This window comes from Triturus cristatus, chromosome 12 (assembly GCF_964204655.1).
Source record: "Triturus cristatus chromosome 12, aTriCri1.1, whole genome shotgun sequence".
Lineage (NCBI taxonomy): Eukaryota > Metazoa > Chordata > Amphibia > Caudata > Salamandridae > Triturus > Triturus cristatus.
In genome coordinates this window covers 605918934-605944311 of record NC_140595.1, presented here as the reverse complement: position 1 = coordinate 605944311, position 25378 = coordinate 605918934, and the positions used below count along the sequence as shown (strand labels likewise).

At 48.8% G+C, this 25378-nt stretch overlaps 1 protein-coding gene across 2 annotated transcripts in view; it reads left to right on the top strand.

Moving 5' to 3' along the window:
* Positions 1–22936: 22936 nt before the first annotated feature.
* Positions 22937–25378, top strand: part of CDH1 (cadherin 1) — a 186782-nt gene continuing 184340 nt past the window's right edge. The window contains exons 1-2 of one of the 2 annotated variants that reach the window (XM_085639938.1): positions 22937–23371; positions 24330–24441. In XM_085639938.1, coding sequence (XP_085496064.1) covers positions 23312–23371; positions 24330–24441 — 172 coding nt within the window. In that variant the 5' untranslated portion in view covers positions 22937–23311. The remainder of the gene's footprint in view (positions 23372–24329; positions 24442–25378) is intronic. The other variant, XM_085639939.1, reaches the window with a different exon arrangement.

The following is a 25378-nucleotide window of genomic DNA, read 5'->3' as shown; positions in this document are numbered from 1 at the left end:
TGAGATAGGCCTGGCGTAGGATGAAAAATGTTATGTTTTTAAACTGCACGTTCCAAGAGACCCTCTGAGGGAACTCCAGGGCCTGTTCTCACTCCTTGTCATGTAGCACCCTCCCAATATCATCTTCTCACCTGCTGCGCAGCTCCGTCAGTAGGAACCCTGTGTGCTCCCTGATCGCTCTTTAGATCCAAGTGATGAGATGCCACCCTGCCCCCATTTGGAGTGGTGTTTGTAGAACAGTGTAGACCGGGGTTTCCCTGACATGTCTTGCCTAGGTTCTGCTCTGCCAGCCAGGGGGATAACCACTGCAGCTGTGCTGCCAGATAGCGGGCCTCAAAGGAGGGGGCGCCCATTCTGACACTGTCCACCGTCAATGGCAGTTTTGCCATAACTATGCGATGACGCTTGTCGCTCCATGTAAGCTCTCTCAGGAGGGTGTCCAGCTCATGAAAAAAGGATCAGGGAGGGGCGAGGGAAAGGTGTGTGAAATAATCTTGGAGTTGGGGAGAACGATCAGCTTTGAAAGGGCAATTCTCTCCATCACGGCTAGGGGAAGTTGTTTCCAGAACCGCACCCTCGGTTTCCAGGAGGACAGGGCTTTACTCAAGTTTGCATCTAATAAATCGACTGTAGAGTGACAGAGGTACAGCCCGAAAGACCGGACTTGGGGCCTCGCCAGCTGAGCGTGGAACCCCCAAGCAACACCTCCTCCTGGGGAGTGTTGGAGCGCAGCGGATAAACACTGGATTTGGACCAGTTGATGTGGGTCCCGCAGAATGGGCAAATGCGACTGAAATGATTATACGTTTGAATGTAAGACACGAGGACAGAGAAGCAGATCATCCACGTACAGGGGCACAGCATGCACCTCATCGTCCAGAGGAGTTCCCCATTCCCCCCTCTCCCCAACAAGGCGGATAGCAAGGGGCTCCATGCCCAACACAAAGAGCAGGTGGGATAAGAAGCATCTCTGTCTAGTCCCCCTGCCCACCAAGAAGGATGGTGAGATGAGTCGCCCCAGGCGCAACCGGGATGTGGATTTTGTGCTAAGTAGTTTTGTATATTTTAGGAGGCAGTTGAACACTCCCATACAGGCCAGTACCTGAAAGAGATAGTCCCAAGTAAGCATGTTGAGCGCCTTTTCAAGGTCCAAAATCAGGCAGGCCACGTGGGGAATCGTTTCAGAGCTTGGTCCTGCACATAGAAGAGGCGCCTGATATTTTTGGTTATGCCATGGCCCGGAACGAAGCAGTTCTGGTCCGGGTCAGTGATCTCTGGGAGAATTTGAGCTAATCCGTCTGCTAGGACTTTTCCAAAAATCTTAAGAGTTGGCTCCCAGGATGGCAATGAGCCTATAGGAGGACAGACTGGCTGGATTCCTTTTGGGCTTCGAGAGAGGCCAGGAGGGACTCACTGAGAGATGGGGGCAATTCCCCCATGTTTAGTGCTTTATTGTATAGCTCCGATAAGTGGGGTTTGAGACTCGAGGTGAAGGTGGAGTAGTACCCAATGGGAAGCGGGCAGGCCGTCGAGGGCACAGTGCAGATGGAACAGAGGAGACACCCTTTGTTCCTCCTAGGAAAGTCCAGAGTAGACTGAGGATGTCTAGATTCTCCTCTAGAGAATATCATGTTTCAGGACATTCTATGGGGACCTCCATATCTAGTAAGAGGGACAGCTCTTTTGCCTTGGAGTACCAACTGCTTGAACTTGAGAAAGCTAGGCTTAGGCTCAGGAGAGATCAGTTGGACCTTGACAAATAGTCCCTAGAAGTCCAGAAAGCTAGGAGGAAATTAGGACTAGAGTCCCATGGTGGCAGCAACGGTAGCCCTAGAATCAGGGGAACTTATTTTGATAAGAAGAACCTGAGCAGGATAGTCCCTCTTTACCAGGAGGGGGATGATATCCATAAATGGATCACTGCTTTGAAGAGGGCCTGTAAAGCTTAGAGGGTCCCTCAAGAGCAGTGGGCAGCTATGCTGTGGCTCTCCTTTGCTAACAAAGGTAGAGATAAGCTCCTCGCTGTTAGAGAAGAAGATGCTGACAATTACTCAGTACTGAAGAGTGCTCTCATAGATGGGTTTGGCTTAACCACTAAACAGTATAGGATTAAGTTCAGAGACACCCAGAAAGCACAGGCCCAGGACTGGGAGGATTTTGTAGACAGTGCTATTAAGGCTCTGGTAGGCTGGCTTCATGGAAGCAAGGTACAGGACTATGAGGCTTTGTACAATTTGGTTATGAGGGAGCACATCCTTAATAACTGTCAGAATCAGCTTTTGCATCAGTACCTGGTGGACTCAGATCTGACTTCTCCCCAATAATTGGGAAAGAAGGCAGATAAGTGGGTCAGAACCAGGGTTAAGTAGAAGAACCATGCTAATGGAGGTGACCAGAAGAAGAAAGATTCTTCCAAATCCCAGGATTAGGGTGGGACAAGGGCAAAGATAAGAAAGAGTCTTCTCAAGGGCCCCAAAAACCTCCATCTGGGTTGAGTCTCAAAATTCCATGAAAGGCAAAAAGAAACCTTGGTGCTACCTTTATATGGTGAAGACCCATTTGACAATGGATGCTGATTGTCCAAAGGCCAAGGAGACTTCTCACTACCACTGTCCCTAAGGCACCTGCTCTCCCTAGCAAACGTACAAGTGGTAGTACAGCAACCAAGGGATTAGTGAGTTTAACCTTGGGTTCTGAGATGTTTTCTGACTTAATCAGAACTCCAGAGTAGGCTGTTCTAGTTTGTGATGGTGGCACTGATCTTGCCTCATTACTAGTCAGTCCCACTAATTTGGGCAAGTACAGACAACAGCCTTTCATAAATGGAAAAGAGGCAATGGCTCAGAGGGACACTGGGGCCAGTGCCACTATGGTGACAGAGAAACGTGTTTCTCCTGATCAGATCATACTTGGACAAATGTACCAAGTAACCAACGCTTGCAGTGTCGGGACTGACCATTCCTTGGCAGTTGTGAACCTCAGCTGGGGAGGAGTAACTGGACCCGAGAAGGTTGTGGTATCTCCAGACCTACCTGTAGATTTTTTGTTGGCAATGATTTAAAAGCTTCAGCCTGGGCTGAAGTGGAGTTCAGGACTCATGCAGAGATGATGGGCATCTCTGCCAGTGTGTTTGCTGTCACCAGGGCTTAGGCAAAAACTGCTCACCACTGGCAAAGCCCTGGATCCTAAAAAATTGACCAGGTGATTCCCAAGAGAAGGAGCAGGAAGGGTAAGGAATTGCCCTCCTCACAAACTCTCAGTGAAGATCAGTCTCCTGGGGGAGAGGATCTTAGTCCCTGTGAAGGAACTGGCCCGGAGGAACTTGGGCCTGACCAGGCAGAGTTCTTGGGGGCAGAGGGGTCTTCCAGGACGGATCTGAGTTTGGAGCAGCAGTCCTGCCCCTCTCTTGAACCCCTTGGACAGCAGGCTGCTGCTGAGGAAGCAGGGAATATCAGTGGGTCCCATAGGATCTATTGGGAAGATGGACTGTTGTACTCTGAGGGTAGAGACCCCAAGCCTGGTGCCACCAGGAGGTTGGTAATACCCCCAGAAGTTCAGAGGTTTCCTGCTCTCCCTGGCACATGATATTCCTCTGGCAGAAAACTTAGAGCAAAGCAAGACTTGGGACAGGCTTGTCCCTCACTTTCACTGGCACCATATGTCTGATGACACAAAGGAGTTTTGATGCTCCTATGCCACTTGCCAAGCCAGTGGTAAATCAGGTGGCACAACAAAGGCCCCCTTAATCCCACTCCCAGTGGTTGGGGTTCCCTTTGAGAGGGTAGGGATTGACATTGTTGGTCCCTTGAATCCCCCTACTGCATCTTGGCACAGTTGTATACTAGTGGTAGTGGACCATGCCACTAGGTACCCAGAGGCCATTCCCCTTAGAACCACTACAGCTCCTGTAGTGGCCAGGACCCTCCTGGGAATCTTTTCCAGGGTGGGCTTCCCTAAGGAGGTGGGCTGCATGAATGCAATGTGAGAGGAGGGCCCATGTTAGTGTCATGTGAGAGGAGTGAGTGCAGGGGGGGTGAGCAGTGTAAATGCAGGATGAGTGGTGTGCCTGTGTGTGGTGCAGGGTGGGTAGTGAGAGTGAAGGGTGATCTCTGAGAATGACTGGTGAGTGCATGGTGAGAGGGGTTAGTGCAGAGTGAGTGGTGTGTCCCTATGAGTTCCAGCAGACTATTGTCTCTGTGTGCCGGCAGGATGAACAGAGTGCCTGTATGAATGCAGGCTGAAAGGTTTGCCCATGTGAGTGCACGGTGAGAGAAAGAAGTTCAGGGTGAGTTGTGTGACTCCAGGGTGAGTGCTGTGCTTGTTTGTGTGGTCTGAGCGTAGGGTGAGTGCTGCTGTTCCCATTTGAGTGGAGGGCGAGCTGTGTGAGTGACAGAAGAGCCTATACGAGTGCACAGAGAGCAATGTGACACTGTGGGAGTAGAGTGAGGGGAGTGACTTCAGGGTGAGTGATGTGACATGAGTTTGGGTGCTGTTGAAAGTGCAGAGTGGAAGGAATGATTGCATCGTGAGTGATGTGTTTGTTTGAGTGAGATTGCAGAATGAGCTGTGAGAGTGGCAGTTGAGTGAAGTTTCACATGAGTGCAGGGTGAGAAGTGTGCTAGTGTAAGTGCATGGTGAAAAGTATGAGTTCATGGCAAGGGGCTTAAGTGCAGTGTGGTAGCTGTGAGTGCAGGGTCAGCGTTGTGCTCAAGGGACCACAGGGTAAGTGGAAGGAGAATGGTGTGAGTGCAGGGTAACAGCGTGAATGCAGTGTGATCTCTGTGAGTGCAGAGTGTGCGTGAAAGTGAAGGATGAGCAGTGAGAGGGAGGTGTGAATTGTCATAGGGTTTCAGATGCAAGCTAAACTGTTACTATTATGGCAGCAATTAGGGATGGAGGGTGGAGGAAATAAATAATGTGCTGATCCTGCAACAAACTTTCAATCTCCTGATTAAAAAAAAAATGTAAATTGATACTTGTGCACTACTCACCCGCAAGGGTCTCAAGGCGCTTGTACGAATACCGCTGTGGAACCCATCCTGGCTTTCCCTGTGAGGCGTCCACTCCTGGGCACCCCCAAGGTGGAGGCCAGGCATCCTTAGCGTTGTGGGGGCCGTTGTGGAGATTAAGCAAGCTATTGCCCAGAGTTGCAGAGTGGGACTCCATGATTGGAATAGGCACCGAGGCGAGAATTATCATGTCCGTGGAATTTTTTAGCCCAAGACGGGGAATTGAACCCTGGTCCCGGGCTAGACCTCTGCATCAGGGTCTGCCGCTCTAATCATTAAGCCACACTTCTCCATGATTTGGGTTGCCGACTGATCAGATTTCTACCAGCACCACTGGTATTTTGATGTTACAACAAGGATAAGCAAAATCAGCTAAAGCTGTTTGTTGAGCACTTATCTGTGCATACTTCAAAAAGCAAATATTTAAAAAAAGCACTTTTACTTACGTTCCAGGACTGCATTAATGATCCATGACTAATAATTAAAGGAAACAAAGACAGAAAGCCATGTTACACAAATGAATACATGGCATTTTATTTACAACCCAATTTAGTGTCAAGGTGAGGCCTTTGCAGACTCTTTATACAACAAACACCTGTATTTTTCTTTTGGAAAAGTGGCATCTCTACTCCTGAGATGCCTTTTCACTAAATGCATTCTCCCACTGTGGTAATAAAAGTAAAATACAAATGTAAGGAATAGGCAGAGTGGGAACCCAGGGGGTACTGGAACGAGTGAAAAAAAGAGAAACAAAGCCTTTTTAACCAGTTAACAAAAGGCATGTAAATGGTCTTTTAAAGACCTGTGAAAAACTCGGGTATATACACACACACACACACACACACACACACACACATTTTTATACGGCTATGTTTTACATAACATTAGGTATGTCAGGACTGCCACCCTGCACCCCCTCCTCCGCACTCTGTCTCTCAGTTGGAAGCAGGTAGAGATATCCTCTTGTGCTGCCTGGCAGAAAACTATAAATTACTTAAATTATTTAAGATTTCCAAGGCGCCTATGAAAGGAGAGCCTACCTTTCGTTTCGTTTCATAAAGCTTTATTCGGAGCTTAACACAAAGTCCATAAAAGCACACACATTACATTGTAAAACACCATTAGAATACAAACAAGAATGATGTACCCTAAAAAACATCCTCTATGCAATTTGATCAGACAAGCAAATTAAAAACAGTTAAATAACGGTTAAAAAATAATACTAGGCCTTGCCTTAATGGCTTGGAGAAGAAATGTAGCAGTAAAAAAGCAGACATCAGGTGGGGGATTAAATAACAATTTCATAGTGTCTTTGACTATCCTGACTCCATATTTCTTAAAAACAGGTTTTAAAAAAGCCAAGCGAAAGTTGCTGTAGAGTGGGCAGAACAATAAAAAGTGCAGGGTGCTTTGTGCGGTAGTGTTATCGCAGGGGCAAGGACCAATCGGGTATTTTTTGATACTTGGGAACGCCACCAAATGGTGGACAATCCCAAAACGTAGTCTGGTCAGGACGAACCGATGGGAGGGTCTAGTTACGAAGCTCAAATACGGTTGGTAACCTATTGAATCACAGCAACTTCCGTAGAGCATACAAGTAGTTAGATTGCTACTGGCCCTCTCACGTCGCTCAGACTTTTGGAACATAAAGACAGACTTCATCTCACTTTTGGTCAGACTAGAGGCAGCATAACTATCCTCAAATAAGTTAAGACCATAAATCTCCAAATAACTACTCGTGACAAAATTAACCCAAGGAATCTTTAGATGGTTATCAACAGTAAAACAATCCTTAATGATGGCTCTGTTTAAGGAGGTCTCTTCCTTTACCCAAATAGCACGCCACAACAGAAGGGGTCTAAGGGCGACAGAGTCTGAGAGGTGTTGGATTCCAAACTCCCTGTGCACCAGATCCGTGGAAGCTGAAATGGGTAAACATAATAATCTTTTTAGGAAGAGATTTTCCTCCACTTGTAGACTCCCGGTCAGAACATGCCCCCAAACACCCGCTCCATAGAGAGCAATTGAAAGACACCTCATCTGGTAGATTTTCAGCATATCTCTAAGCCGCCTATCCCCAATCTTAGAAGCGAACGTAAACACCCCGTGGGCACATTTCGCCATTCTAGCCCTAACGTGGGTGATTTCACTGGACCAGCTACCTGACTTGGAGAAGGTAATACCTAGGTAGTTAAAGGTGTCTACCGTTTGGACCTTATGCCCTTCAATAAAATAGGAATGCGGCTTTTTACGGCCCTTGCCACATTCCATAACGAAGGTTTTTGATTTATTAATCATCAGCTTCCTTTCCTTAATGAACAGAGAAAACCTGTCCATTAGGCGTTGTAAGCCGATAGGGGTCCTAGAGAGAAGAACGGCATCGTCCGCATAAAGTAATACTGGGACGTGAAAATCAAGAATTTTTGGTGCGTCTGCCACGACAGTCTTTAAAACAGAGTCAACCTCATTAATAAAAAGTGTGAAAAGTAGGGGGGCGAGCACACACCCCTGTCTGATGCCTCGCCTAATAAGAAACTTTGGGGTGCACTCCCCACCAGGGCCATATCTGACACTTGAGCTAAGATTAGCATATAACCTGGCCAGGAAATAAACAATGCCCTCCGGTGCCCCCATTTCGAGTAATTTCTCCCATAGGATCTTATGGTTTATGTGAGGAGGTAGGGCCGGGGCCACGATGTCCAACCCCTGTCTCACCTGGTTTACGGGGAATACGAACACCAGAGGGACAGCGTGGGTCTAGAGACGCAGTTCCGAACCGTCCTTCTACCACACCCCCCTTTTCTCTCTTCCTACAGACGGACCTGACGCGGCACGAGGGAGGGGATAACCCCGGAAGCAGTCCGGCTCCACCACTCATAGGAGACCTGACCCAGGGCGTACTCTCTCGAAGCGGAGCAGGAAGACGAAGGACGACGCGAGTGGAGCAGGGAGAAGAGGAGACGAACGACCGCGAACCGGACCAGGACGAGGACGAGGCGGAGGAGCCGGAGGAGTTCTGGAGTGAGGACTGGTGGTGTCCCCCGGAGGAGGCTGTGGAGCGGCCGCAGCTCTGGAGAGTTGCGGCGGGGCCGGGTGAGTAACGACACTCCAGGGGAAAGGCCGGTAGAGTAGAGGGTGGAGGGAGGACGCTGAGGGTGGTTAGGGCGGAGCTTGCACGGGTGGGACCCCGGGGCACTAGTAGTGTATTCCCCCTGCACTTTTTGGTTGTCCTGAGCATCTCTCCGTGGTTTCCCTGAGCACCGAGCGTGTCTGTCGGGTCTGGTATCTCAAGCAACCGGACAAAACTCCTCCTCACCAAACGTAACACTCCCCGCACGACCCTTTTGTCCATTTTCTTTACTTTTCGTAGCATGAGCAGAATCACCCTGATTATAGTGTGTTGTAAATAGTCTACACTTCCCCTTACTGTTGGTCTCATCTTACGATACAAAGTGGAGGTACGGTGTTCCCAGTAACAGGACCAACTCCCACAGAACCCCGGGTGAGGTGACGGGTAAAGTAACCCTTAACTCTAAGTGAATCTGACACTGACGGCCCCCTGTTTCTTCTTTCATGAGCCTTCGGGAGGAACCAACCACGGCCGAAGAAGCGAAGCGGACACCGTTGAGGTCCACCTTTGAGGAAGAAGACGACGAACAGTATTGCCCCAGTACCTCTTCAGGAGCGAGAACCGATATCCTTCCAACCCCCATAGCAAAGACTGGCCTGTCTGACAATAAATCATTCTCACTTGGAAAATATATTCAGCCTCCGCGTCTGTATATCCGACCCGCCCTCCCACAAGTGTTGTCAGAAGTGGGATACAAAGGAGACATGGAGGCAGCGTTGGCAAAGATGGCCGAGAACCAGGAACATCTCGGGAAAGTCATGGAAAGGTTCCTTACTGTGGTGGAGGAAGATCGAGGGAAGATTCAACAGGCTCTTACCGGACAAAGCCAGTCCCATGGAGCCGCTATGGACAAACTCACCGAAGTGTTGGGACATCAGCGAGGACCTACCACTCTTCCATCTATGGTTCTCCAGCGCTATGTGCCCGGGGAAGACCCTGATTTCTTTTTTTACAATTTCGAGCGCCTGGCCACGGCGGCAGCCTGGCCGGCAGACAAGTGGGGTCAGTATCTGGGTCCTCTCCTTTCCGGCGATCTCCAGGCGGCATACCAAGCTGCCACCGTCCAAGGAACCGTGTCCTATGCAGATATTAAACAATGCATCATGGAGCGTTTCGGAATAGACGACGAGTCGTATCGCATCAAATTGCGACATATCAAAGAAGGTCCTCAGGAAACACCTAGGGCACTGTATTTTCGGGTGAAGGACATGGCCGATCGCTGGATAAAACCCGCCACCACCGATAAAGACGGGATTATGGCGAAGATCTATTTGGAACAGTACCTCTCCTCTCTACATCCGCCCATCCAAAAGTGGGTACGACAGCAGGCCCATCTCACCTTAGAGACCGCCGTGGAAATAGCCAGTGCATACAGCCGGGCACAAGAAGTGCAAAAGGGGAGAGAAGACCCACCGTGGAGACCGGGAGGACACACCACCCACAGACCCCCTCGACCTCCTGTAAAAAAAAACGAACATATCACCCTTGTACCCGGTACCCCAATCCTACGACCTCCCACCCCTGGACCCCAGTGTTTCCACTGTGGTGGAATGGGACACATCGCGAGGTTCTGCCCCCAAAAGGAAGAGCCCATGGAAATTGGAGTAGCACGTAACTATTACTGTTCATACGCCACAAAAGAAGCGCCACCCTATCACTGTCAGGTGAAAGTAAATGGACAAGCCGCGATGGCCTTGGCGGATACGGGCTGTCGCCAGAGTGTGGTTAGACCACAAGATTGGGAACCCAACATACAACCCAGTGGGGACGTCGTGGCTATTCGCTGTGTACATGGAGATACGAAGCAGTATCCCACTGCTAACGTTCAGATACAACACCAAAACGACGTAGGGACTTCCCTGAAGGTGGGTCTCATACCCACTTTGCCAGAACGGATTATTCTGGGAAGCGATTATCCGAACCTACCCCAAATGTTGCACTACTCCACGAAGTCGGAAAAGGATTGGTGGAGCACCGCCCCGTTCTCGACGGAGGAGGAACCGGAGTGGCCACCCTCTAAGCCAAGGAAAACTAGGAAACAAAAGAGAGCGGAAAAAAAGAAACCCATCATGGCTTTATCCACCGTTCCGGTGGATAACCCGTGGGAAACAGATCGGAACTTCCATGCCGCACAAAGGGAAGACCCAGCACTGCAAGAAGCCTGGAACTCCGCTATAGACAGCGAGGAGCCCCAACGAGTAGGTCCCTATTTTTTCATCAAAAAAGGATTACTGTACAGAAAAGGAACTCCTACCCAACAACCACAGTTGTTAATCCCCGGACCCTTCCGAGAGAAAGTACTGTTCCTGGCACACAGTCATTTGTTGGGCGGACACTTTGGGGCCGACAAAACAGAAAAGCAGATCATGGAACGCTTTTATTGGCCTGGCGTTTACCAACAAATCAGAAAATACTGTAAGGAATGCCCGATATGCCAAAAAACCAGCAGATACAGACCCCCCCCTGTTCCCCTTCGTCCTTTGCCCATCATAGACGAACCATTCAATAGAGTAGGGATGGATATCATTGGTCCCTTATTGCCCTCCAAGAGCGGGTGTCGATACGTGCTGGTCATTGTCGACTATGCCACCCGTTTCCCGGAAGCAATTGCCCTACGCCGCCCCAACGCTACCAATATCGCTAGTGCCATGATTAAGGTGTTCTCCCAAGTAGGGTTCCCGAAAGAGATCCTTACGGACCAAGGGACCCCCTTTGTGTCCAAGGTCCTGAAACAAGTATGTGTCCAACTAGGAATAAAGCAAATCCGAACCGCAGCCTACCACCCGCAAACAGATGGGTTGGTGGAGCGGTACAATGCCACCCTCAAGTCCACCCTAAAGAAATTATTCGATTTGGAATCACGAAAATGGGAGGAGATGCTGCCCCTAGCCTTATTCGCAATTCGATGTAAAGTGCAGAAAAGCACGGGTTATTCCCCGTTTGAGCTTCTCTATGGACGACAGCCAAGAACCTTGCTGGAGATGGCCCAAGAAAAATGGGAGAACGAAGCGGAGAATAGTAGGCCATTAGTGGACTATGTGTCCGCTCTGAAAACCCGCCTTGGCCAAATCCGAACTATAGTCCACAATAATTTAGAGATGTCTCAGGTGAATCAAAAGAAACAGTACGATAAAAAGGCAAAAGAGAGATCCTTTAAAGTGGGAGATTCAGTCCTGCTCTTAATGCCTTCCTCAGATCACAAACTACTAGGCCAATGGCAAGGCCCATACACGGTGATTGCACAAGTAACCCCAGTCACCTATCGGATAGACCTCGATCCAACTAGGGGCGTGTCCCAAATCTTCCACATTAACGTACTGAAGAAATGGGAAGGCCCGGTACCAGTGGGCATAGTCCGAGTAGAAGACCCGTCCCCATTATTCGTCCAGTGCATAGAAGCCACCTTAAACCCAAAACTGAGAGAAGAATTGATCTCCACCCTCTCTCCTCTTCATCATAACTTCTCCACCACCCCCGGGAGAACATCCCTCGTAGAACATGCTATTAAGACAGCTCCGGGGAAAAGGGTACGACTCCGGCCATATAGGATACCCGAGGCCAGACGACAGACGATTAAGGAGGAAATCCATAAAATGATACAGATGGACATAATTGAACTGTCCATAAGTGAATGGAATTCCCCAATCGTCTTAGTGCCGAAACCCGATGGTTCGGTGCGATTTTGTATTGACTTCCGGGAAGTGAACAAAATATCTGAATTCGACACGTATCCCCTTCCCCGTGTGGACGAGATGATAGAAAGGATCGGTCGCGCTCAATATATCAGCACCCTTGATCTCTGCAAAGGGTACTGGCAAATACCCCTGCGACCCCAAGACAGGGAGAAGACCGCATTTTCCACACCTGATGGACTGTTCCAATTTAAAGTGTTACCCTTTGGGTTACATGGCGCTCCGGCTACTTTCCAAAGAGCCATGGACGTAATCCTACGCCCCCATGAAGAGTATGCCGGAGCATACATCGATGATATAGTCATCTATAGTGATTCCTGGACCCAACACATGTCTCACCTACAACGAGTGATACAAGCGTTGGAAACCTACGGCCTTAAAATAAATCCGGCAAAAAGTCATTTGGCGGCTCAGACAGTGAAATATCTGGGGTATTTATTGGGGGAGGGCGTCATCAGGCCCCTGGACTCCAAATTGTCGGCCATCTCACAAATACCGTTACCCCAAAACAAAAGGGCCCTCCGGGCATTTTTAGGGTTACTCGGTTATTATCGACGCTTTATCCCCAATTTTTCCCACATAGCAGCCCCCCTCACTGACCTGTTGCAAAAAGACCGAAACACAGAACACATCCTGAAAAACCCCGGCCCTGACATTCTACACGCATTCGAAACATTAAAAACTTCCCTTACTTCTGACACAGTCCTAGTCAGTCCGGATTATTCCCTCCCATTTGTCCTACAAACAGATGCGTCTGACCAGGGTTTAGGAGCTGTGTTATCCCAGGTCACCAAAGAGGGAGAAGAAAGACCCATAACCTACATTAGCAGAAAACTATTCCCCCGAGAGAGCAGATACGCCGTGATAGAGAAAGAAGCCCTGGCGATTAAATGGGCAATCGAGACTTTACGGTATTATCTTGAAGGGAGAGACTTTACCCTCTATACAGATCACGCCCCCTTAGAGTGGTTATCCCGAAATAAAGGCAACAACGAAAGGGTCATGAGATGGTTCCTTGCCTTGCAGCCCTACAGGTTCCAAACGAAACATCGTAAGGGAACGGATCAAGGGAACGCAGACTTTTTGTCACGATATCCCCAAGACTCAGGACCTAGTAGTAAGACAGCAAGGGAAAGGGGATGTGAGGAGGTAGGGCCGGGGCCACGATGTCCAACCCCTGTCTCACCTGGTTTACGGGGAATACGAACACCAGAGGGACAGCGTGGGTCTAGAGACGCAGTTCCAAACCGTCCTTCTACCACACCCCCCTTTCCTCTCTTCCTACAGACGGACCTGACGCGGCACGAGGGAGGGGATAACCCCGGAAGCAGTCCGGCTCCACCACTCATAGGAGACCTGACCCAGGGCGTACTCTCTCGAAGCGGAGCAGGAAGACGAAGGACGACGCGAGTGGAGCAGGGAGAAGAGGAGACGAACAACCGCGAACCGGACCAGGACGAGGACGAGGCGGAGGAGCCGGAGGAGTTCTGGAGTGAGGACTGGTGGTGTCCCCCGGAGGAGGCTGTGGAGCGGCCGCAGCTCTGGAGAGTTGCGGCGGGGCCGGGTGAGTAACGACACTCCAGGGGAAAGGCCGGTAGAGTAGAGGGTGGAGGGAGGACGCTGAGGGTGGTTAGGGCGGAGCTTGCACGGGTGGGACCCCGGGGCACTAGTAGTTTATTCCCCCTGCACTTTTTGGTTGTCCTGAGCATCTCTCCGTGGTTTCCCTGAGCACCGAGCGTGTCTGTCGGGTCTGGTATCTCAAGCAACCGGACAAAACTCCTCCTCACCAAACGTAACACTCCCCGCACGACCCTTTTGTCCATTTTCTTTACTTTTCGTAGCATGAGCAGAATCACCCTGATTATAGTGTGATGTAAATAGTCTACACTTCCCCTTACTGTTGGTCTCATCTTACGATACAAAGTGGAGGCACGGTGTTCCCAGTAACAGGACCAACTCCCACAGAACCCCGGGTGAGGTGACGGGTAAAGTAACCCTTAACTCTAAGTGAATCTGACACTGACGGCCCCCTGTTTCTTCTTTCATGAGCCTTCGGGAGGAACCAACCACGGCCGAAGAAGCGAAGCGGACACCGTTGAGGTCCACCTTTGAGGAAGAAGACGACGAACAGCATTGCCCCAGTACCTCTTCAGGAGCGAGAACCGATATCCTTCCAACCCCCATAGCAAAGACTGGCCTGTCTGACAATAAATCATTCTCACTTGGAAAATATATTCAGCCTCCGCGTCTGTATATCCGACCCGCCCTCCCACAGTTTACCATATCGAAGGCACTGCTTAAATCTGCAAAGCAAAGAAAAAGGGAACCTTTCTTGGCCTTAGTATATTTCCCTATAAGTAGTTCTAGGTTGAGACACTGTTCTACTGTCCCTCGTCCCTTCCTAAAACCAAATTGGGAGTTAGCCAAAATGTTGTTCGATTCGGCCCATTCTTCTAATCTGACAAGAAGCACCCGGCTCATAATTTTCACGGTGGAATCTAGAAGGGAGATTGGACGGTAGTTCTTAGCATCACTCCTCTCCCCCTTCTTATAAATAGGGATAATAATAGATTCCTCCCAGGTATGCGGGACACCGTAACAAACAGCTGCGTTAAATACTTTAGTTAGTAACGGGCCCCATATCTCTGGTTCTTTTTTATAGACATCTATAGGCACCCCATCAGGTCCCTGGGCCTTCCCTCCTTTACTAGCGGAGATGCAATCCTGAACCTCGGAAGAGGATATATCTAAGGGAATGGTTGGCCAATCCCCTCCCCCTACATCCAAAGGTTTAGCCGAATCAAAGATCAGGGAAAAGTGAGAGACCCAACTTTCCGCACTGACGTTTGCCGACAGTACAGGCATCTCCTCGTTCTTTAGAAAGGGGCAGTTGACTGTTGCCCAGAATAAGGAGGAATCTGAAGTTTCTGCAGCCTGATCTAACTTGTCCCATGCCTCTTGCCTTAGTTCGGCCTTTCTGTTAGTAACTGCAACCCGATAGGTAGCTCTAAGCTGCCTAATCAGGATAGTATCCCTTTGTTTGGCTGCCAGAGCTTCTTTAAGACCCTTAAGGGCATTGGTACTCGCATGGTCGAACCAACCCCTTTGCTTGCATAGGTTACCCTTAAGAGGCTTGGTAAGTTTAGCTTCTATACTAAGATTAATGTTAATAAACTTGGGCAAGATTACATCAGTCAGGTCTCTGCTCTCTAAAATAGCAACAATTTCATTTACACAATTAGTAATAATGGAGTTGGACAGGATATCTGCCTTATCCCCCTTCCACCTGATTCTGGTTCCGTTGGGTCGATGTGGTTCAATATTAACTACTACATTTGGTTTAGGGCCTTGTTTAGCCTTCCAAAGGACAGCCTCCATGGTCAGGCAATTATGATCACTAATTAGGTTATCAACTACCAAAGGGACTGTACACCATGGATTAAGGCTAGAAGAAATACAAATAAAATCAATAACAGTGTTAGCATTTCGGCCCGTAAAAGTAGGGAGGGTTTCGCCAGAGGCGCCTCTCATATTTCCCATCATCTCCATGTCATAAGTCATCAAGATTTTGTTTAAAGAATCACCATAGGGATTGTGGGGAAAATGAGGAACGCCCTCCCCCCAGCAGTTTACAAAACCACAGACCCTGTGTGCGGAAGATGGGCAAGCAGAAGTATTAAAATCCCCTAACCAAATAAAATCAAAAACAATATCGTTTCCCGTGACAATATTTGCCAAAGCAGACTCTAAAGCAAACACTACCTGTTGCCTAGTATTATCGAATACATTATTATAAAAATTTATTAAAAGGATATTTCTATCCGGCTCCTGACAAAGCCATAGAATCTGGGAATGGGCCCCAATCAAAACATGTTTCTTTACAGTGAGTGGTACATCCACTGAGATCAATGTCAAAAGCCCACCCTTAGCTCTTCCCGTATTGGAAGCCACAGCCGGCAGTTGGTAAGAAACAAAACCATTATAATTAATGGGGTCCAGACTCCAGGTTTCCTGAAAACATATTATGTTAAAAAGGTTAATAAAATCAAACCAACCTAAACAAACAGACAACCTTATGTAGAAGTCCCGCAACATTCCAACAGGCAATTGAACACGGGCCACAGTTAGCTGGTAGGGTGAGCTTATTTAGTGCAGGCCGATCCCTATCATCAATGACTGGACTTTCGTGTTCACAATCCACTGGTGAATCAATATGGCTAACACAAATACCAGCAATATTAATTGACTCCGCAGAAACAGGTACCTCAGGGGCCACACTACGCCTCCTCTTTCCCTGGGGAACGTCCACATTCCCTGTATCAACTAAAGGGGATACCAGTCAGTCATTACAATCAAGCCCACTCAGGGGTTGGAATCTATTAAACGTGGGGATAGCAGGGGCAGCACACAGGTTCTGGTCTCTAGGCCTCCACCGATGGCGCTCAGCATCAGATTGGGTAACAAGGTCTCTGTAAAAGTGCCCAAGGGGGCGTAAAGAGATACCTTGATCATTTGTAGAGAGAGAAGCGGCTTTGGTTAGCACAGTGGAGGTAAATTGTGGGTTTCGGAAATTAATGACAATACAGTCTCCCTCACAAGTCTTACGGGATTTACCAACCCAATTGGTTCTTCTGGTACTTAAAATATCCCTTGATAAGGCTACAGGGAAGCCACATTGTCGGTGAAGCCAATCCACTGTCTTATTCTTTAATGACGAGTGGGATTCACCATAGCCATGGTTACTACCGGGCCCTCTAACAGGGGGAACGTTAGTCAAGACGGCCACAAAAGGTGCACATGTCGGTGGCAGATCCGGTGTAGAGCTGCTACAACTGATAATATTTACGTCAGGACCCATCAGCTTCCCTGGTACTGGATTAGAGGGTGATTTAATGTGACCCAACCGCTGGGGAGGAGTATTGGAGGCAGCAGATGGTATTTCACAAACATTCCCAGACCTAAAATTAGAATTTCTACTCCCAGCCGTCGATGGAACTGAGTTAGAAATGATTGGGGGTATCCCAGCAAGCCCTTGATCATTAACATTAGTTTTGGCTCCTGTACCAGCCTTGATAAATGAGTCCAATAATCCTCCCAATCTGGCTACTTCATCTGTGATTGTAGCAAGTTTAGTCAAAAGGGGTTTAACCAATAAATCAAACTTGACATCTATAGCGTTAATTAGAAAATCAAGTTGCTCATTATCTAGTGTGATCTTAGAACCGTCCAATAATACTGATTGATCTCGTTGCATATTGGGCTGTAAAGGGACAGTTCTCTTAGTGGGGCGATTCCCCCCTCGTTTAGGCTGGGTAGTTTTGCTGTTATTCCTACATGTGCGTACTAATCTTTGTCGCCTAGGGGCCGCCAAGCTAGGGGTTAATAGATCAGGTGTAGCAGCTTGGCCAGATTCCGGGTCATTAGAAGGCCCGGGGGTACCACTAACCACGCTTATAATATCCGTTGGAACACCCTGAAACGAACAATCCATTGGATCTGGAGATATACTAACATCTTGATTGGTACTAGACTGGGGGGCCAAACGGTTAAACGAAGGAGGACTCGTGCATTGTGACCCCGACCGTCCTAAAGACTTCCTACGTTCGTGGTTGATTTTGTCAACCATCTTGACCAGATAGTTATCCATAGTAGAAGACACAACTGCTGGTTTAGCTTTAGACATAATGACTAAGCCAGGCCAGTACCGAATCCTCGCAGCAACCATCTCCACAAAAGCAACAGACTAATAACTTTCTCTGTGTGACTGCCTATCCCAATTAATTAATCACGCGATACCACCATACACCTTATTGACCAATCCTGAAAGTGATAATGACTAGTCAGATCCACCAACAAAAGGAAAACAAATTAATTACGAACGGTAAGCCGATATACGGCCCCCTCCTGTCCCGGACTGTCTCAGACTGTCCGCCCTTTGTCCGGGCTCGTCCTGGGCATCCCGCGGCGCGTCCCGCTCTGCGATGGATAGATGATCTTATATGAGCGGGAACCAATAGACAAAGGTTATAAGCAGGGAGGCGGGCTTCCACGCAGGTGTGCTGACGCACGGACTCCTGGACAATGGAGTCCCGTGCGAAGTTCTTCCTCAAGCACAAGGCGGTGGAGCGGCAGCAGTCCCAGGTGTCCACCCCTCCGGGGGTGACAGGCAGCACAAGGCGACACTGGCCACAGAGGCGAAGCGGGACCCGCGCCAGCGGGTTCCGCGAGCAGTTTTAAAGGGCTTGTGGGCAGGGAGGCGGGCTTCCACGCAGGTGTGCTGACGCACGGACTCCTGGACAATGGAGTCCCGTGCGAAGTTCTTCCTCAAGCACAAGGCGGTGGAGCGGCAGCAGTCCTAGGTGTCCACCCCTCCGGGGGTGACAGGCAGCACAAGGCGACACTGGCCACAGAGGCGAAGCGGGACCCGCGCCAGCGGGTTCCGCGAGCAGTTTTAAAGGGCTTGTGGGCAGGGAGGCGGGCTTCCACGCAGGTGTGCTGACGCACGAACTCCTGGACAATGGAGTCCCGTGCGAAGTTCTTCCTCAAGCACAAGGCGGTGGAGCGGCAGCAGTCCCAGGTGTCCACCCCTCCGGGGGTGACAGGCAGCACAAGGCGACACCGGCCACAGAGGCGAAGCGGGACCCGCACCAGCGGGTTCCGCGAGCAGTTTTAAAGGGCTTGTGGGCAGGGAGGCGGGCTTCCACGCAGGTGTGCTGACGCACGGACTCCTGGACAATGGAGTCCCGTGCGAAGTTCTTCCTCAAGCACAAGGCGGTGGAGCGGCAGCAGTCCCAGGTGTCCACCCCTCCGGGGGTGACAGGCAGCACAAGGCGACACTGGCCACAGAGGCGAAGCGGGACCCGCGCCAGCGGGTTCCGCGAACAGTTTTAAAGGGCTTGTGGGCAGGGAGGCGGGCTTCCACGCAGGTGTGCTGACGCACGGACTCCTGGACAATGGAGTCCCGTGCGAAGTTCTTCCTCAAGCACAAGGCGGTGGAGCGGCAGCAGTCCCAGGTGTCCACCCCTCCGGGGGTGAGAGGCAGCACAAGGCGACACTGGCCACAGAGGCGAAGCGGGACCCGCGCCAGCGGGTTCCGCAAGCAGTTTTAAAGGGCTTGTGGGCAGGGAGGCGGGCTTCCACGCAGGTGTGCTGACGCACGGACTCCTGGACAATGGAGTCCCGTGCGAAGTTCTTCCTCAAGCACAAGGCGGTGGAGCGGCAGCAGTCCCAGGTGTCCACCCCTCCGGGGGTGACAGGCAGCACAAGGCGACACTGGCCACAGTCAATGAAGCTCTTTCAGTTGCTTGTGGGTGAGGGGCCGCCTTCCCAACTCGCAGGCTCCGAAGACAGGTGCGGGCCGGTGTGGACCGGTTTGCGCCTACCTTTCATTTTGCTTCGGATGACCTGACCTTTGTCTACATTTAGGGGTCGCTACTACGATTGCCCCTTGCGACCCCTGGCGCAGAAGAGGCCCTTAGCCATGAACAACAGTGCTCACCTTTGGCTGACCGGAATAAACTCAGCAATGAAACAACATTTTACCGCCATTCTGAACTGGGGGCCTGTAATGAGCTTTCTCTGCAGTGTGTTTTGAAGGGCTGTCATCAAACAGAAAGTAACAATTGCAACAAGTTAAGCGTGCTGGCAAAGAAAGGGAGTCTAAATATCTGTCACTCACAGGTGAGAGGGAGGGAAAGGAAGCCTTAATATGTGGTCAGGGACAGTTGAGAGACTAGAAGAGAGGAAGAGAACACACCACACAGACAGTTGAGAAATACCAGCAACAGGCATAAAGGAGACTACAGAGGCAAAGAGGAAAACACAGGTGAGAGATGTGACAAGCAGATAAATGAGAATGACGCAGCTAAAAGAGAAAGAAATAGAGGAAGAGGCAGGCCTGACAAAAAGTCTAGAAAGAGAGGAGGCAGAGTGGACGGATTCGTGAAAAGGATATATCTGAGAGAAAGGGCTGATCGGTGAGAGAGGTAAGACAAAAAGTTCAAAGAGAGCAGGAGAGTAGGAAAAAGCAGTAAGAGTAGTAATAAAGAGAGACTGGTGTGCGAGAACTCAGAAAGAGACATAGAAGGAGCGAGAGGGAAGTACTCCGGCTCGAAAGAAGAGCAGAAATGTGGGGAAACGGGGGAATGAACATCGATTAGTGGTTTTCAAGTGTTGTAGTTGTGAACCTGGCTTGCTCTTTGCAACCCCTGGCACTGCTTTTGTGAGACCCCTGGCCTCGTTAATGGCATGATCAGTGCCAAGAACAGAGAAATATTCACCCTCATGGTTAGATATTCGTTGACAGCCAGCGAGGTAAGGTAAATGTTTTTAAATGTATGTTGTGTCAGTGTGTGCATCTGAGAGTTCATCTTATTGTATAGAGCATGTATATGTGTGAGAGTATGTGTTAAAGTGAGAGTGAGTGGGTGACTGGTAATGAGCGAGAATGAGTGAGACAAAGTCACTAAGTGAGTTAGAATGTGCGAACATTAGTGAGTGAATTACTGGAAGTGAGGGTGAGTTACTGAGAATGAATTGGAATGATTGTAGACTGTTAGAGAGTGTGAGGCAGTGTTAATGGAAATACATTTGAGTTCATGGCAGTAAATGAAAGTAACTGAGTGAGAACTAATGCTTCATAGTGAGTGGGAAAAGGGAATAAATGAATGAGAGTAAGAATGCATGCAAGTGAGTTTGTGGTGGTGAGAAAGTATAAATAAGAAGGAATGTGAGTGAGATTGAGTGCAAAAAATGAGAATGCTTGAGTTAGAGTGAGATTGAGTGAGAAAGAATGAGTGAGTCCAAGAGAATGTGTGATCATTTATGAGTATATCTGAATGAGAGTGACAGTGAATGAGTGAGTGAATGTAAGTGAGTATGAGAGAGAATGTGTTGTTATGCTTGCAAGTCTGCAGATGGCCCATTCTTGATTTATAGAGGCACTCCTGTCACAATGCTTGTGGTATAATACTAGAGACAATTCTTAGCATGATACTGGGACTAACCTGCAAAACCCGGCATATAGGGACAGGCATGGAAAAATGCTGTCGCTGGCATACTGGATTACATTTTTGGCATAGGGTTCCAATTGTAAAATGCTGGCAGTGGCTAATACTAATTTGTGGCTTAAGAAAGGACAACCATGGTATACGATGGGGAGGGCAGTCATGACCAAATTCTAGTCCTGCAAAAAGAACTGTTGATGAACAGAATGCAGAACAATTTCATACATTCACCCCAGTACAGAGATCTGGGCCTAAATCCATTGTTTTTTTGCTCACCATGCCATTCCAGTTTGGACCCAGCCGTATACAAATCAGTCTTGACCCTGTGCCCAATGGGAACAGTCCAGCCCGAACTGCCAGGCCAGGCCCTCCCTGGACTGGAAACATGCATCCTAGGACCGGTTTCGGGGTTTCACCCCTCTTCAGCCAGGATTACTTGATTCCAGTGGCATGGAGCGCACGGGACTCACGTCTGAGCATACCCGTCCCACTCGGGGTGAGCAAAATAACAATAGATTAAACCCAGATCTGTGACTGGGGGTGAATGTTTTGCCAATGTGCAACATTCCGTCCATCATCTTGTGTGTTTTGCAAATTCTAGTCCTAACATACAAGAGGTAATTTTTTTATTAAGGGTCACCCATGTATATGGACAACACTAGTGGCAAAACTGTGGCACTGGCATATTGAATGTTGCTTTTTGTCTACAGGGGCACCAATGGCATATGGAAGGGAGGGGCACCCATGCCACCATGCTGGCTCTGGCATAATGAAGGCACTTTTTGACACACAGAGGAACCTCATGGCACATTTTGGGCGTGAAATGTTGTCTGGTTTTATTGGCCTTGCACATAATGAAAGGTCTTTAACATTTAATGAGTGCCCTTGCAGAGACTATGTCTGTTTAGCAAATGTATCTTGTAATTCTGGTTCAAAATGCTCTATTTCACCCAATTATATTTCAGAATTTTCTAGGGCTGGGGATTACACCCCTTGTATTCCCCTTAGAAAAAGTCCAGCTCACGTACTTCATTCTCTTGCTACAATTCAGGGCAAGTATTACGCCTTACTACTTTCAAAGATCACCAGCCGCCCCTGCAAGAACAGAAAGAAAACTGTGTCTTTTTGAGCACTGCTTACTTTCTGCGGATTTCTCTGGGACCAGGGCATGATATTTAGGCTTTGTAAAATATATCATTTCAGCGACGCAATGCACATTCTTCTGATTAAATAAAACAAATTAACTAAAAATCAAACACATGTTTTAACAAGTTGCTACTTTGTTTCGTTATTGTTAATACGTGAAAAATTATGTGTATGAAAAAACCCTCGTCTCTGTGAGTTCCACATGTGACAGTGCTTTGCAACTTTCAGGAATCAGAATGTGTTGACAATAAGGATTAACATAGCTGATATTCAATACAATATGTATATCAATATATACATGAGAACTTAAATATATTAATACCTATCCCATTGTGGTATACATTAGGGTGAACCATAAAACCACGGCTCTTTGTGTCTGGTATGAATAATTTTGGCTCCCAGGATTGTTCAGTAGCACTATATTCTCTTAAAACACCATTTTGATATAATAAAAAGAGAAAGGAGTGAGGTTCCAGTATCTATAAGCACCCAATAGGTCGTGTGGCATCACTTCCAGTGAAGAGATAAAGGGCATGATGATGTCATTTCATGTAAGTGCAGGGTGTGTGATGTTACTTCTGCCACCCCTGAGGTTTTGGTGAATTGACGTCCATGGTGGTGAGACCCCGGGACAGTCCTCTGAAACAGGGACTGTCCGGGGTAAATCCAGAACGCCTGGTCACCATACTCCCATTAAAATTAAAGTAGCGCAGGTGTTCTGTACCCATTTAAAAAAACTCTTTAGAGTATCTGTTTGCCCTTGAGAAGTGCTGTAACCTCCCATTAAATGTATTGCAGCAATCCTGCGAAGCGCGGGTGCTCTCCCTTTCAAATTAAAGAAGTGAACCGGCGGCGGTAGGACCCGGCGGGAAGCAGCCTCCCCTCGGGGTGGGGCGCCTCACCTGTGCGAGTCTGGTCACGTGCCACGGGCTGGGTCCGCGGTCAGCGCGTGGTATAGACAGGAGGAGGGGGCGGGGCCTCTCAGAGGAGCATCGACTGCGACGAGGCAACAGCGGGTCTGAAGCCTCTAGGGACAGCCGGGGTGCACAGGAGTACCCCGAATACCGGACATACAAGAGCCTATACTGGTCAAGCCGGAATCTACCCTTTTCATACGGGACGCCAGAACGTGTTACTTGTATACAAGACACTCCGCCGACAGTATTTCAAAGTGCACCAGGCGCACGAGAGCCTGACCTGTGGATACAGAGACCCGTGGATATTGGGCCACCTTTTACAGGCCGCTGAGTGCTGACCGTAGTTGGTTACTGAGGCTGACCATCAGCGCCCCGAGGACTCCTCGCCAGGCGCTCTCCGAACTCTCGGCGAATGGGCGGACAGCACCGGCCCCTCCTGTGGGGCTTTGGGTTTCTTTGCTTCGTCCTGCAGGTAACGCGGAATAGATCCGGCCCCAGTTGGGCGCGTGAGCGGTACTTTTGTCATAATTCTTTCCATAAATACTTTTCCAAGGGTACCCTTACCCGACTGACACATTGTACTTCACTGACGGCTGATCGGACTTACGGAAAAATGTATCATTGTAGTTTCAAAATGGAACTTTACCCGACTGGCCTAATCCTGTTGCATCTTTCTGCCTTGCCTACCTATGTTCATGCATGAGGCATCTTCCCATCGTAGTCCGTGGTTAGCGCTTCCCTCGTCTCCCCTGCCTGACTTTTGCCCACCTTATCGTCGCCCCTACCTGGCATGTCACCACGCAAGCCCCCGCTCTCCCTATAACGCCTCTACCTGGCTCGCTACCCCCTCTTCGTTTCCAGCGCGGCTCGCGCCGGCCTGACTACTCTCTCGCCCAAACTGCACCATGCTAGGCCTCATGCCTGACTGGTCCACTGTCATTCCTGCCTCAAACCCTTCCACCCCCAACCGACCTACCTGGTCTTTACCCGTACCGGTTCTCACAGCCATTTCTTTACACGTCCCGTCGCCCAAAAAGTAGTATTTGAGTCCGAAGATGGCCGCCCGGACAGGAAGTGGAAATAACGCACTTCTTAAATGCACCTGTAATGAAATATTTCAAGTAGTGAATAGAATTGTCTTTACTCTCCAGAAACTCTGGCTTTCCAATGCATTTCAAAGTGTTTTTCTGCTGTCCCTTTTGGTCTCTTTCGTCATGAAGTCCTTTTGCAGAGCGAGTTGCAATGTGTGAGTTGGATCTAGTGTTCAGTAGTTATTTGTAGTGGTAATATCTCCTTTGTGTGTGACACGATTGCTCATGTCACATAAGGTATTTTGTGGAGGGGTCTTCGCCCGAGTACACCTTAGATTGAGCAGGTCCATTGATGTTTGTTTGATAGCTGTTTTTTTGTGCATTTCTTTTCCTGGTTAGGTTGGACGCGGGCTTGGCGAGGGAACACTGTGCAAACCAGGTTTCAAACCTGAGAATTACACCTTTGCGGTGAACAAGAGGGCGCTGGAGTTTGGTACTGTGCTGGGCAAAGGTAAGGAGCAATTGGATGTTTTTCCATTCGATGGCCAGATTTGGTTCCTGTAAATTGGTGCAGTCAGTATACCATTTGCTTTTGGCTATATTGTGGGTGGTGGATATCTATGGACCTACAACTCTTAATTCAGTGTGGTGAATTAGCAGCTACAGTGCTTTGTCAGTGAACAGGGAAAGGAGGCGATAGTCTTTCTTTCACCCCCTTCCTTCCAAACTGCTGAGGATACAACTTCCGCAACCATGGAGGAACCTAGGAGGCATCAGTGTATCTTGGTAGAACAGAGAATGACCAGGGCCATTGGAATTAGCTGACTTTGCAGCAGTGGTATTTTCTACTTGTGTATTTACCCCATAATCCATCATCTTCTGCATAATCAGTAGATTTAAACAAACATGTTGTTTCTAGCTCAAACGGATCAAAAGTTATTAAAACACAGCAACACGTGCTGCTGCACAGTGAAAAACCCTCCTTCAAGTTGACACGTCATCTTTCTGTTGCTTATTGCTGTATTTGTGTCAGATTGGTACTAATGAGGGTAAAACTTTTTGCCCATAAAGTGTTAACATGTATAAAAAAAATAACAAAATAGAGTTAATACTATAATAAAATGCAGCGTATATTTCCTTTTCTTTCCGAATACGATGGTAAACCTTGCCACATAATTGTGTCCTCCCCTGCTGCATAATTCCAGTTTCCCTGAGAATCTGTTTGCTTCCCATTGGGCAGTATATGCCCTGCGTCCAATCTTTATTGAGACCCCCACCAGAGTTTAAAAGGAAATGTCAAACTAATTTCTCCTTTTATAGAGCCTCCTGGGAGCTTTTTTGGCAAACATAAAAACTCTGCCTGGGTATCTCCACTCTCACTCAACTGGAAGTTGCATCTGAACTTTGGCTGATTCCCTCCTTTAGTAAACATCGATTTATATTTTTGT